At 44.0% G+C, this 15,395-nt stretch overlaps 1 protein-coding gene across 1 annotated transcript in view; it reads left to right on the forward strand.

The window, feature by feature from the left end:
- EXT1 (exostosin glycosyltransferase 1) overlaps positions 1-15,395 on the forward strand; it is a 182,537-nt gene that overhangs the window by 149,151 nt on the left and 17,991 nt on the right. Inside the window, exons 2-4 of the mRNA XM_030490419.1 lie at positions 4,070-4,163; positions 6,912-7,019; positions 10,749-10,868. Of these exons, the coding sequence (XP_030346279.1) occupies positions 4,070-4,163; positions 6,912-7,019; positions 10,749-10,868 (322 nt within the window). The remainder of the gene's footprint in view (positions 1-4,069; positions 4,164-6,911; positions 7,020-10,748; positions 10,869-15,395) is intronic.

Consider the following 15,395-nt stretch of genomic DNA (forward strand, 5'->3'; position numbering starts at 1 on the left):
GCATGATAGATGGGGCTGAACATGTTTTCTCAGCTATGGGTGGTAGCAGGGAGGGGATATTTCAATTAAAGTGTGAATAAATTAGAATTGATTACAAATAGAGCTATTTGTTTATGCTGCCTAAAAGGGTATTAGCTGCGAACAAGGTGTATTTAATCATAATGGAAGGAAGCCTGAAAGTTAATAAAAGACATTGCTGATTCTTACAGAGGGATGCCAGCTTTGGGTTAAATCTGTATCTATTTTAGTTCTAAAGCCCCAACTGTCATTTTAAAGGCATATGCATTTTGGATGTTAACATGGTTGAATGACGCAGCTGAGGCCCAGGCCAAGCCGACCCTAAAATTGGCAGTAAAACGTTACCTCCGTGCAAGCGTGCAGAGTGGAGGAACACAGGAAGATGAGCAGCAAGCATGTGCCCCCTCTCCCAGGCAGTCTTGTAACATGGAAGCCAGGAGCTTCTGGAAATAAATACCCTCTGAGCAGACCAGGGGACTCTTCTCAAAGCTTTCCTACAGTAAATGCTCAGGAAGATTAACTGTCAGCAGCAGAGGAAAGTGCCAGAAGGAGTGCGACACCGAGGCAGCACAAGCAAGGAAGAATTGCCTGCGTGATGCCCCGCGGTGCTGCTCTTCACTCCGATTCCTCAGCTGCAAGTGAAGCCTGAAAAACCTCTGTGGCTGGGTAAAACCAGAGCCTCTGGATAGGTGGGTAATGCAGAGCTGTCCCCACAAGCTGGCAGCTCCAGCTTTGCAGAAGCCAGAGCTATGCAAGCTGGAAGACCGTAACAAATCTCCCTGCCATCTTCAGATGTTACCGGCTAATGGAAATAAGTAGTTCTGAAAACAGATCTAACCCCTATTGCCAGGGGAGAAGAAGAAGAGGAGTTTCTGGAAGAACCTCTTCTAAACACTTGGCTATTTTCTCTCTAAGTTAAGGCCTCCGTCATTTTCCAGCAGGGTTATACTACTTCATTGCCTCCCTGAGGTCCTGTTGAGATTAGTCAGTGAAGATGGTGAGGAAATCAAGCCTGTCATTGATGTGATACTGGTATTTGCAGTAGATGCCAGATCGATACTCGATGTACAAGTGTCCAGCTCCAGCTGAGAGAGTGTTCCTGGGTGTCTGGGCCAGCTCTGATTTCTCTCCTGGACAAGCAAAGAAGGAATTTCAAGTCCAGCAAAGATTTAGCTCAAATACCTATCTTTAGTCATAGAGATTATCTCACTGACTTCACTGAAAGCATTTCAGGTCAGTTAAGGGAAGTGCAGAGATGCTTTCAGGTGAGACGTGTAGGCTTCCTAAATGGGAAAAAGTGCCAATTGTAAATAAGCAGTTTTCCGTCCTCAACAAAACACTGGCAGAGCTCAAACCTCCTGCTGCGTGTGAGGTTCCTACAGGGCTGAATGGGAAGGACTCTGAAACTGAGGGTTGCCCATGGTTCCTATAGGGCCGAATGGGAAGGAGTCTGAAACTGAGGGTTGCCCTGGCGCTTTCTGTCTTCCCCATGGCCTGTGGGCTGGAGCTTCATTCCCTAGATGATGTTTTTGTGGCCAATGACTCCTCCAAATGCTACCTGACAGTTGAGAAAAACATTGAATGGTCTCTGCTGCGAACTCGACTCTGAAGTGCTATTTGGTACACGTAAACGATTTCCTCCACAAGTGATGCTTCAAATTACAAAGCCATGCTTGCAGCTTTCCAGGGATGTTTGTGTGTTTGTGGCTGGCTACACATGTTGTGTGAAAGGTGTTTCTGAATTCATGTTTAAATATACTGGGCTATCTTCTGTCTTTCAGCTAAGGCGGGGTGCCCCCATTGCTTTGTGTGCTACCCATGAACTAACAGGAGTAAAGTTAGCACCTTGTGTTTAAGGATTACACATAGATGCGTGATCCTGGAGTGGTCGCTGGGGGATTAAACTGGAAGTCAGAGGTCGTGTGGGGTCACCTGAAGACATTTGGGTTGAGATTGCAGAGAAATTTGTTCATGAGAAGAATCTCTGGTGCAATTCATGTGCTGCAGCAGCTCTTGACGGATATCGCTTTACTCTGGATTTGCTCCTCCTGTATTTGTGGGCTCTTCCTAAAGTGAGTGGGAATTTTGTGCCCATACATCAAGGTTAGGGCAAGGCTTTCAGTGTAGGTATGATGCAGATAAATTGCTTGATGACCATGAACCATGCTATTCCAGAGCTCAGCAATAAATCACACATTAGGCTTTAAAATGCACAAACAGGAGCAAGACGCGCACTGATTTCCAGGTGGGAAATGGTCAACAAAATCCTTTTCTCCTTTTTTTTTTCCCCCCTTTGTAAATCTATCCTAATATCAATAAATTAGATAGGAAAGTAAAGGTGTCCAATGTAAGGTGTCACTGGCATATGGAGGACTTGCTTCCACTGGCCTTGTCCTCTGCTTTTCTTTGTGTTCTGGTTCTGCCATTGATGTTTTATGGATATTGTTGCATTCCAGGGTACTAACAGGAACTTACATTTATAGCTACTTAATGATGGGGGACTTCTGCCTGGCATACTCTAGCCCTACAGGGTATTCTATTTTTGGTATATATTAACATCTTCTGTCATACAATATACAGTGAAAGGGATGAGCCTCCGACCTCTCAGTGTGTAAAAAAGGAACGCTTAAAAATGGCAACTTCCTTTATTTTCTTGGTATTCCAATATCCTAGTATTTTCCCCTGTGAGCTGTGTCACTGCTGGCTGGGGAGCTGGGACACGGCTGCCAATCAATATCCCACACAGAGAAAAAGAAATTGCTGCCACTCAGATGAAATATGTCTATATGTATTTTAACCAAAGTTGAAATACGGTGTAAAAAACACCAAAAAGCCCTTTGAAGTCTGTTTTGTAGTTTTAATTAATGCAACGAGGGTTTTTATTTTACTCTCGGTGGAGATAATCTTAATCCATTCACAGTGACCTTTTCTTGTGCAAATTAGCTACACACGCTTGTTTAAGCAAATGGGCCTTTGCAAGATGTCTTTTCCTAAAGACCGGAGCTTATAATTGAAAATTGGCTTACTCCCATCTGTCTGGCCTGTGTGAGAATAGGAACGTAGATCCGGGCTTTGTTGTATATAAAATATAATCATATACATATGTATATACATACATATATACACACATACAATAAACATTGCTCTGCCTGCAGGCTACAGTTAAATTAGATTATTAGTGTTAGAAATTTCAGTGCCACAATTTGCTGTTAGAAGAACATCTGCCTGCAGAGTCCAGGACACTCTGGAGAAAGGAGGGTGTTTAATCCGGATCCTTTTGTGTCAGACGAGGCTGGTGCCATTCACAGCTCCATGGGTACAATTAGCTAATAACAGGCTGGAAAGTGTTAGGATTTGATGTGTGGTTTTGGTGAATGGTTTCGAAGTGATTGATGGAATTGGAAAAAAACTCAGGAGTGTCTATAAGCACTCGAGTTTTAACTCGGAGGAGCAGGGGCCATTGCAGCTATGTGGTTAATTGCCAAAATTGGGCAGTTTATCCCTCTCGCCACGCTTGACAATAACCACCAAGTGAGTCATTGTAACCTCCTGTCCCTTTTTGAGTGTCTGTTTGATAAGGGAAGATTTCTTTGGCATAGTTTAAATATTCTTTTGCTTTGTACAAACCTCTTGTGCAGAAATGAACACAGTTGTGCATGGCCTTGACTCAATCTGAGTAGAAATCAGTGTCACAGAAGTGCCACAACAGTGCTTTTGGGTATCAACATATTTCATATGATAAAGTTTGTTGTTAGAGCTCATGCATACCTCTTTATATAGAGATGGCTGATTATTGCAATGGCAAAAGGATTTCCTTCATCCCCAGTTTCATCATATTGTCCACCCTCAGTTGCTCCTGAGGGTGGACAATAAAGGAGTCAGGAAGGTGGCTGATGCACACGTGCATGGAGGGAGTTAACCTGGTGGTGAGCGGTCTTGGTTGGAGATGATGTTATCCAGATGGGTCTCAACAGCTGTTTGCATTTTCATGCCCAGTTACTCCAGGACTCATGCTAATTGAATTTTCTCTTTTCTCCCCTGTTTTTTTTAGGTATGATTACCGTGAAATGCTGCACAATGCCACTTTCTGTCTGGTTCCCCGTGGCCGCAGGCTTGGCTCTTTCAGGTTTCTGGAAGCCTTGCAGGTAAGAGCTGCAGTTTAAAGCATTGGCTACGCTGGCTGCAATTCAGCGTGCAATAGCAAGGAGGTGGGGAGCAGGGAAGTGTGTTTCATTTCCCTAGTGGACAGTAATCCACTTTGCAAAAGCCTCTAGTCATACTTCTGGAGCAATTGGCAGCTTCTTCCCAGGAGAGGCCGAGCACTGAGCTCATCTGAAGGTTGAATTGCGTTACCTCCAGGAAAAGGGTTTCCCTGGATGTGGTGAGGCTGAGAGGTTGGACCGGTTTAGAGCAGTATTTTATCAAGCTGTGAGACTTCCCATGGGAGACACTGGCCTCTACAAACCCTGGGGCAGTAAAAGTAGGGTTTTGTTTTCATTTAGCCCAGACAGACCTGCTTATGCATTGCCTGTCTTGAGATGGTGCTTGCTGAACATGCAGAAGGTGTCCTGGAAGTTGTAAAGCCCCAGATGGAAGCTTCACATGAAGGTGGATATAGGCTGGTCTCAGGGAGCTCACAGTGTGTCTTGGGACAGCACTTGAATCCCCTTCACCTTTTAAAACCATTTTGGTTAATGGTCTCCCCGTTTTGCTGTTGGCCAGCAGCAGAGGGCAATGCAAAGGGACTCCTGCATCACTGCGACAACACAGTGATGGAGCCTGGCACTGACCTACTCCAGCTGCAGCCGGCCTGACCCTTTCTTATTGGCAAGCATCAGCTCAGCCCTGGGGTCCTGGGTCTTCAGTCAGCCACACAGAGCATCTTGGGAGATGCTGCAGCTCCCCTCTAGGGCTGACATATGGATTTCCATGGGGACTGGAGTGGTGGGAAGGGAAGGCCGAGTGGGTTCTTGGTGTCAGTGAGATGGCAGAAGAGGACACCTTACAGAGTCCTGCCTGTGGGTGTCCTTTTACCATTTGGGAAGTGTCCCAACATTGGCAGTGAAGCTGTTACTGAATAGCATCCCATCACTTTTCTTCATCACCCACAAAATGTTCCAGCTACTACTAAAGAGTATTGTTTACCGCAGTGCAGACCAGGATTCAGGTACCTGAGTGTAGGTGTGTAATGTTATTTTAGAAGCCCAGTGGTACACTTCTGGCTCTCTGTTGCTTCTCCAGAAGGTCTCCAGTAGATTCTGTGTCATGTCTGCCAACCTTTGATGGGTTTCTTGGGTATCCTAGGGCATCCCAGATGTGCTGGACACTTAGGTTAACCACTGATCCTACACTTACTGCCACATTTGAGGTCCAAGTTCTGGACTGTCACTTACCTCTTTGCTCCTGCTCAGAAGATTAATAGCCTGCAAAGTGCTGTTCCCTTACCAGCCTTTTCAGAGGAAGAAGTGAGACTGGCTTATGGGGAATGACAAGTCACTTCAGATCCTCCTGAAGAGCATTGCTCAAATCTTCTCTCATTTGGGCCACGAGTCATGCAGCTTCTGTTAGATACATTATCTCTGGAGAAGAAAGCAGGGAGTGCACCTTGCTGTAAGAACTTGGAGGCTCCAGGTCGATGATGATAAAATGCAGGCACTGAGGATTTTCCTCACAGGCTGGCAACAGTATTCACTGATTATGATGAACTCCGAGTTTCTGCCTGGCTCCGAGGCATAATCCACATTAAGTGGAATGAAAGACATAATTATGAAAGACATAACCCATATTAGTGGATTGTTTTAAACATGAAAACACATTGCTAAGTGTTTTCTGGTTGGCTTTTTTCATGCACGAATGTCATTCCTTTACAGAAGATCATAGTTCTTTACACCCTATAAGCATTGTCACAACGCAGAGACTTGACCAGTCTAAAGTCCTGTGTCTAATACACGTGACCAAGGAAGGTACAGCAGTCTGAAGAGTTCCCCTTTATAGCATCTTTTGGGAGCTATAGGGAGATCTGAACACTACTCTGGACCTAATTCAGAGCACTTAAGCTTGACTGGATCCAAAAGAAACTGAACTAGAACAGGAACTTGATGCAGATCCTCTGATAACAGGTTCTTGCATCACATCAGGAGGTTTGTGGTTTGGATCTTACATTGTGATCCAGCTGACCAGAAAGTGGTGGCGATCATTTGTTCATGGAAATAGCGCCCTATTTACTGAATAGTCACAAATGTGCTGTCAGTGCAGAGGAACTTGTGCAAGTCAGAAAAGATTAAATAATTTGGACAGATCATACTGGTATGAAATAGATACTAAATGTGTATGCTTTTTGTTTGTTTTAAGACAGAATGCAATTCCTATTTTCGTAGACAGGTGATGGCAGACGAGTTGTGTTTGTGCAGTTGCCTCTGTTTGGAGAGTTGATATCAAACAGAATAGGGAATTTACTCCTCCTTTGTGGAAAAGTGCCCTGGAATTAGATATGATTTATATTTCCTGTAGGGTTGTCTTGCAACATATTATAAAATTAGGGGAGTTAGCTCCCTGCTGAAAGGTTCACAAAGCAGCAAGGGAGGCCGTCATGTTGTATGGAGTTCTCCAGTGTTACATCTGCATTATTTTAACAGTTCTGCCCTCATCTGGCAGTGTAAGCACCACATTTCAAATGCCGCTCTCCATGCAAATCTCACCTTTCAGTGCATATGAATAAGTACAAAAACCCATAAAGATTTGGGCTGCCCTCCTGTGGCTTCTAGCTTCTGGTATTCTTTGCCATGGTGCCTCTCCTTCTGAGGTTGTGCAGAAAGCAATGGTCACGGTGTTGGTGCAAGCCTCGAAGCTTGCCCTGGTCACCTAACGACTGCAATGCCTCTGTGTGCGTGCAGGCTGCCTGTGTCCCGGTTATGCTCAGCAACGGATGGGAGTTGCCGTTCTCGGAAGTGATTGATTGGAACCAAGCTGCCGTCATAGGCGATGAGAGATTGTTATTACAGGTAAGAGAAAGACCGCGGCCTTCAGCACATCAGTTGATTATTGCTGCTGCCATCTAAATGGACGGGGAAGATGAATCCAAAAGGTCAGGACTGTAAAAGAATTTTTATCATGAAGGGATTGTCTGTGTCACACCAACTATGAACTCATTTAATGTGACATCATTCATTTTTTGACCTGAAGGTCAGTGCAGCCACATTCCAGGCCAAGTTCTTAAATGCAGTAGACATTTATTTTTCCTAAGAGCATGAAATCTCTTCTGGTGTGGAGCACCTGGATGCTTCTTTAAGGCAGAGCTGTCCTGGGCTGGCTGCTGCAATGAGAGAGAAAACATTTGAAAGCAGGTTCTTTAGTCCTTCAGAAGTAGTTTGTCCTCAGGGGTCCCACCAGCGCTGTGTGTTTGGATGGCAGGCATTGAAGGGACTCCTCAGGAAAGCAGGTATTTTCTGAGGCAAGAGTTACCACCTATCGAGTTTTGGGGAAGCAGAATCTGTTCTTTTTCTGATGTCTGGACCATCTAACATTGCTTTCTGAAGCAGTGTTCATGTCGCTTACTGTCAGCCTCCTTGAGATCATGGAACAAAAGCAGGCTGAGACGTTAGAAATTCCCTGCTACCTTCAGCATCTACTTTGGCTTTAAATTCACTTTTTTTTTTTTCCTGTTTCCCTAGTGGGTTTTCTAGTCTAAATACATTCTGTAAACTATGTGGAGAAGTTGATATTAGGAGACATTCTTGAAAGTTTAGTAGCATTTGATAAAATACCATTGCCCAGCATGAAGCTGAGATCCATGAGATCTGGAATAGCCACTAAATAGCCACTATGAGGGGCTTTTTTATGATTGAATTCAACTCATATCCAAGGTGACAAGCTATTGACATCCATGGAGAGAAGCCTTCGAAGGTGCAGGTGTTCTGGGGTGTTCTGGCACCCCAAAAAAGAAGTACCTTTGAAAATCTGGTACGATGCCTATTTATTGTCTGAGGAAGTAAATATTTGTGATTAGCTGGCCTATCAAGCCTTGCAAAGTGCTGCCTATTCTCCTTAATGTGATCCAAGCTGCAGATATAAAAGGGCCGTTGGATTTTTGCATCTGTGGACAGCACATCTTTTCTGAGCAGAATTATTTCTCTCTTTAAATAATAATAATTTGCTGATCCTCATGCTTTCCGGTAACATGCCATTCGTTCCCTTCACAGCTGCTGCCATATTGAATAGCTACTGCACCGTTATTAACAGTGTTTTTAAAGAGCTGGCGGAGGGCCTGAATGTCTGCTCTGGGAAATGTTTTTGTTATGTTATAGTTTTTCATTTCCTGTTTGAGAGCCGCTCAGATGTTTTTATTTGCATATTCCCCTCATCACAGCACCGGGAGAGCTTAATCCAGCCTCTCTGTGTTTATTTGCGCAGGGTGGCTTTTCTCTTCCCCCTACTTATTACTGAAATGACCTTTTATTAAGGTTCTAATAATTCCAGTGTAATCCTGCCAGATTAGTATTAATACATCACTTTCCCCACCTGTCTTGCTTGACAAGTAGATTAATAACTAATAGGCAAATGCAGTCAAAATGGGAGCTCTGATTTTTCCTTCCAGCTGTTGCAACAGAGCAGGCACCGAGGCTTTTTTTCAACCTTGGCTGTGTGTCGGCAGGCACTCGCAAGCATGGTGTGGTCTGTAAAATCATAATGTCTCACAGTAACCTTCACAGTCAGGGCAGCCTTCCCTTTCAGAGGGCGTCACTGGGAATGAGTATTGATTTTATTTGGTGCTCACACGCATACGCACACAAGGTTGCACGTAATGCGATGAAACGTTTAAGTTTATAGAAAAAATGCCATATTTTGCCACTGTGAAGTGACTTTGATCTTGTGTTTGCTGCTGGTAATGATCCCGGGTGTGATTAATACACATCTGTGGACAAGCCAGTGCAGGTAATGTCCGTTATCCCTCTGCTTATTGGAACTTACTGTTTAAATTAATGAAAAGAGAGAACACTCACCCAAAAGATGAAATTTGATGCAGTTGTTTATATCATCATGTCATGAATAGTGACGTGATCAGTTAGAAAAATATGGTTTAATACATGTCTTTAGCTTCTATCTTTCATACTAGTTTTGCAGGGAATATTTTACCTAAAGACCTATATTTTACTTAAAGGGCCTATAGCAAAGGAACATAAAGTACCATCTTCGATATTCTGACCATTTTCTTCTGTTCCACCTTGCTGTAGTGCTAGCTCTCATAAGCTCAAATTCTGTATTTTAGTTAGCAGTGTATTTAAGATGAAGGTCTTGGAGACGAAGGGCTGAAAAAGTAGAGATTGTCCCACCCAACACTGCTCGCTGTGGAGCCATAGTCCTTTTAGACACAGTATCCAGACCTGGGTGCAAAGTATGAGTAAAGAATTTACTGATTCTTGTGGAAATTTTTTACATCTAAATTCTTACGATCTCAAATTTTCTTCAGGAAAATGTTTCATGTGAAAGCCAATAATGGTCACTGCCATCTCTCAGAATATTTTAGGAATAAGCAAAGTGTGTTCTGGTCAGGAAAGGGGGGGATGTGGTGGTGTGCAAGAAAGCTCCAGAATAAGCTGGGGTGTGCAAAAAGCAACACACAGCCCAGGTAGATGCTTTTACGACTAATGACTTGACTTACTTAGGTAAAAGATTTATGAGAAATGAGTGTGTGAGAACAAGGTGGCCTAATTTGAAATCACAAAAAAAAAAGTGGGTGCAAAAGCACAACTCTTCATTCTTAGATAAAATGAACACAAGTCAGCAGTGTATTCTAGATGCCTTTCTGGTGCTGGGAGTAGCCCCTGTAACTGAAGCAAATTGCTGTTAAATTTGCTTGATAATGTCAGTTTGAATTCTCAGAGAGGTGTACTGGAGGCCTTGGTCAATGTCCTAAGTTAAAGAATGACATGTATGTACATTAGTTTCCCTCCAGTGTGGAAGAGGGATGTGGGGATGGGGAAAGACGTAGAAGCGAAGCCCTCCTCTACTGAGCAGTGAGCAGTTACAATTTTAATGGCAAAGCATTTCAGCAGGACAATTTGGGGGGGTTATTTGTAAGGCAACTTATACCAGAATTAATGTGTTGATTTAATGAAAAGGGGGAAAAAGAAGCAGTGTTTTCCCTTGTGAATAACAGGTGCTGTGGGAGGCTTTATTCTTTCCACCCACAGTAATTAGTAAAATGCAGTTTGATCCACAGGCTCCCAAAAATTGGAATCTTACTTAAGATGTTGCTGTGTTTTCCTTAGGGCACTTAGTGTTGCCATGCTGTGGTAAATGCAATTCCAGATCCCTTTAATATACTTTGAGAGCAAGGATTATTGTTGGACTCTCAAGACCTGCAAGGACTCGTTTGTTAAAATACTAGTCCATGAAAACCTTTGTGCATGAGGGATGTATGAAAGAGCTCCTTACTGTGCCATGCCACAGCGCTGGGGAGAAGGAGCTTTTGTTAACCACAAATGAACCAAAAACTAAAAAAGAAAGCAGATTTAAAAAAAATCATATATTCAGTACCAAAGGTTATAAAGGGCTGTGTCCCTTTCATTTTACATCAAGGCTTTAACTGTTGCAGCACGTGTCTGTGTCCGACAGGAGTGCTGAAGCCGTGCAGCTTGCAAATAGAGGAGAGGGCTTGTCAGCAGCATATTAATTTGATGAGATTGCATTGTTTTCTGAAGCTTCTGACTATATTGCATCTTGTATTACAGATTCCTTCTACAATCAGGTCTATCCATCAGGATAAAATCCTAGCACTTAGACAGCAGACACAGTTCTTGTGGGAGGCTTATTTTTCTTCAGTTGAGAAGATTGTATTGACTACACTAGAGGTGAGTAAAATTGCTTGGGACCTTGCCAGGCAGCGAGGTTTCTGTACCTGTCCAGCTGCTCCTGTCCTCTGCTGGCATCAGACCTTGGTTTTCATGACATGCAATTGGTCACTGGGGAAAAAGGTCAGCATCTTGATAAGATTTCTCCCCTAAGGAAATACTTTCTTCATTATCTAAATCCACATTAGAAAGCTGCCACGGTGAAAAATGGGAGCTACCCAACACATGGAAAAGTTGTCATGTATGATCTTGCCTTTGCAAGGCTTTATGGCTTATGAATCACTACCCTTGTCATTGGCAGTGAGTGTGTTTCTTTAAGAAACCTTTCTGGAATTCATTTTGGGAAAAATATTACTGTAGAGCTCCTCCTTGACCATTCCTCAACATTTTGATGCCTTGTGATGGGGCTATTGTTCTGGCTCAAGGAAAAGGGGGGCTTGTAAATCACTGTCTTATCTTCACACACACTGTCTTCCCTTCACATAAGGGAAAGGCCTGATCACCCTTATAAAATATTAATAAATAATCATAATTAGACTGCTATTAAACAGGGAGGCAGATGATCTCAAATGTGGAGAGAATCCTCTCTGAATTCAGAGGCAGGAGAGATGAAAGGCTCTTTAGAAGTAGGGCCCAGGCGACAATTTCAAAAGCAGGTTTATCTTCTAATTGTTCCGCAGTTTTACACATAAATTTTTGACACACTTTTACCACTGCAAGTGCCTCACTTTGTAGGTGCAAATGCATTCGTCTTATGCTAATGCTTCTGCAATTGCATCCGTCTCTGTGCACAGTTGTAAAGCTCCACATTTCCCGCTGTGCCTGCTTACCCTGGAAAACTGCAAATGAGTGCTGCTGCCTGCAGTACAGGTTGCCTGTGGCTCATCTACCTCCAGCTGCTGCAAGACAGTCCCTTAGGATTTTGTGTGCCAGTAAAGAAAACCAGCCAGGGAACATTTTCAGAGCCCCTGGCATAGCTACCCTCGCCACGTGCTCCTCGCCCTCGGAAGAACATGTCTTCATCTGTGCTGCCTGTTGGGAGCTGCTCTGCATCCTCAACCTCCCCATAAGCACTGATGAGGTGGTGATAATTATCACAGCCCACGACAGGATCAGACTCACAAAGCTGGAAGACCGTGTGCCATTGCTCACAGCCTGATTTACCCTTAAAGAAGCATTCTGAGGGACAGACAGGGTGTCCCTTCCCGGCACGCACCCTCTTGTCATTAGGGGTTGCTACAAGAAGAGGAGCACATGGCTCTCCTCGCTGCCCCTCTCCTGCCTGTGCTGGAGCTGCTCTGGAGGGGACATAACCTGCAGCCCCCTTAGCCTGGGTGTCCATCACATCAAGCTCCAACACTCACGGATGTGTTTTTAGCACTGCTTTGGGACACATTGGCCCATGTGGCTGCAGGTGGCCAGGGGACAGCAGAACCCATAATAAAGCTGGAGCAGGTGGGCAACCAGCAAGCTGGAGCTTCCGCTCGGAGGGGAAGAGCTTAAAGGGAAACAAAAAGTGTTCCTGGAAGGTTTAATTTAATGAAACCAAGTAATGTCTGCCTGGTGTTGAAGCTTTTTCATTTGTTTGCAAGAGTGGTTTTGGTTTGAGGTGGGTTTTGTTTATTTTTTAATTCAGAACTCTCCTAGATTTTTGAGACAGCTGATAGGAATGCTGTTCTTCTGAACAGATACTTATTTCACATTTCAACTTGCCTAAGTAAAGGCCAGAGTTAACTTTCCTTAGGAAAGGAATAAAGCAGTTGAGAGTGATTTTTTTGTGTGTCCAGAATCTTCAAGCAGTATATCCTCTTCTTAAATTCTGATGTCTGAAAGTAAATTCTTAGCAGGATTATTTATTTTCTAGTGGATGTTACCTATCTTCTGTTGTAACAGTATTACATTAAGAGTGCTCTGATAATGCTATGCATCACCGGAATACCCACTTGCCTGCTAACTGCAGTACCTCTGCATGTATGACAATATCAGTGAAGTCTTCACCAACTCAGGTGTCTCCAAGGACATCACAGCTCTCCTCTGCACTTTATCCTGCACACCACTGAAAGTTTAAAGGTCCTCAATCTCACAGCATTGGATGCCCTAAGCCAAACAGCTCATAGCCCAGAATAAGAGGTTGCAATCATTTGGCCACCAGCCCCATAGCGCAGGCACAGAGGAGCTGCCCAGCGCCATGGACATGGTGTGGGCTGGGAAACGCCTGCTGCAGGCTGCTGGCTGGGAGCGCTGGCAGCGCAGCAGTGCGCTGCTGCAAGCACTACCTGGACGTGTGCTCCAGGGAATCTGCACGTTTTCAGCTTGGCCTGCTCTGGAAAGAAACCCAAAACATCCCTAAATCCCTTTGTGGCGTGCTCAGTCCTCCGCTGGCGAAGAGGAGGGGAGAGGGACAGCACAAAGTACAGACAAGGAATGTTTGATGCTTGGCCGGGGCATGTTGAGAAGCAGCAATGATTAAGGCAATATGTGAACTTTTTGAAGTGTGAGGATGAAGGAGACAAAAATATTGGACTATTAATGAATTCCAAAAAGAAAAGGGAGATCTTGCCAGATCCTAACCCCTTGCTTCTCTTATTAAACTTCCTGTCATGCCTCGTCATTGGAGAGGCCATGTAGCTGCTGTCTGTCTGTACAATATGTGCAGCGCGGTACACTCCACATTTTAATTGATCAGCCCTCCATGTTATCTGTTTTTATACTTTCCTGTTCTCATTCTGCCAAATTGTCTTTTCTTCTCTCTCACGACAGACAGCTAGGTTTCTTTGTAGACCAGGAGTGTGATAAATTAATCCTCCATTTGTTAACTGTGATGAATCGCCGCGGGCAGCTCCCCAGCCTGGTGCTGGTGAGGTTGGTGTGCCTGACATGCACCAGTGCGTGGGGTGGCACCAGGGCCCTGCTCCGGTTAGAGGTGAGCTCCCTCTGGGTGCATCGAATGCCAGCCATGCGTTTCCCCTGCAGCCAGCACAATGGAAAACTCCACTGTCTCTGAAAACCGCCTGACCATGTAAATTCACAGACTTCTCCTTACCTGATTATGCCCCAGTTCTGAGAATGTGGGAGGAAGGAGCTGTAATATTTAGACTTTGTGGTAAACATGCCACAATATGTACTTTCTAGGTTCTGTCTTTGTTTAGTGGCATAACTGGCAGATGGAGAAACAAGAGCCATCATCTTTTTTTTCCTCTCCTCACCAGCACACAGGAGATCTGACAAGTGATACACCTAATTTTCCAAACAGAAATATTCAGATACGCTCTTGTCAGTGATGGAAATACAGTCCTTAGTCTGTTATTCAAAGACCAAAAAAACCCGTTAAATTAACTTACTCAAGTGAGTGAATTAGTGCATATTAGCTATGGTAATTGGCTGTAGGCAAAATTCAGACAAGCATGCAAATGCCCAGCATTTGCCCCAGTTTAGCAGTGCGTATATTGCCACCAGCAATGAATTGTCTAGCACAATGTAACTGGTGTTTTAATGTGTTCTTGTCATGGCAATCAAAACTTTCAGGAAAACAACTGCTCGTGCTAATGCTTATTCATGTTTCTGTATTGACCAAACGTCCCTGAACTCATCTGCTTACAGAGATTTTAGCTTGTTTAGACTCTAGCAGCTGCTTTTGTTCAGCTCGTGTTGAGTCTTTTTGCTTACTTCTGTTTTTCCTGTGCCGTGGGTATATATCTTCTTTAGTTTCATGGATTTTAAGGCCAGAATGAATGATGAGGGATCAGATTTAGTCCAACTTCAGACCCATGGAGTTTCACCCAGATATATCTATATTAAGGCTAGAGGTACTAAGTTAGGAGAACCAGCGTGTTCTTGGCACTTGAGCCCTGTGCAATGCATAAACTGCCAGTTCCATGAAATCTTCTTAGGAGATGGCAAATGAGCTGCAGAAGGCGGCAAGGCAGTCCTGCTTAGCTAACTTAGGGGAAAACTCTTTCTTCACCACCCCATGGCCCTTTGCAGTGTCCCATCTCCTCACCTGCCAACCTCTTCTGCTCTGGGGGAAGGCAAATCTGTGAAAAAATGTGGCCTAACAGCGGCTTGCACTTAGAAAGCTGCATCTTATTTGGAGGCTGAATTTGTCCAGTTACAGCTTCCCACCACTTAACCTTGTTATGCCTTTGCAGCGAGTTTGAAAAAGCTCCCATCGCTGTAAGAACCACTGTGGTTCTTGCAGACAGGCATCTGTTGTGAAGTATCTGTAGTTTTATAAATACATATTAACTGTGCAGCCTTGTATCTTTTTTTGTGGGTTTTTTGGGGGGCTAGATGATAAAGTAAATGACCTAGCAATCTGTTCTGACCTTAAAAATCTAGGAATCTATGTTTGTGACCCTCTACAGAGACAGACAGGAGTTGCCAAAATACCTTTTTCTGTTTCATCCAACAAGGAACTGTTGTAGAACTGAGATGTGGAATCAGTGATGTATCTGAATGCTAATATCCCTTTATAATTAAGCAAAAATGAATAATTAGTGCAGCCTGATTTGCTGAAAGTCTTTGTGG

The sequence above is a fragment of the Strigops habroptila genome, chromosome 1 (genome assembly GCF_004027225.2).
Source record: "Strigops habroptila isolate Jane chromosome 1, bStrHab1.2.pri, whole genome shotgun sequence".
In the NCBI taxonomy this organism is placed as follows: domain Eukaryota; kingdom Metazoa; phylum Chordata; class Aves; order Psittaciformes; family Psittacidae; genus Strigops; species Strigops habroptila.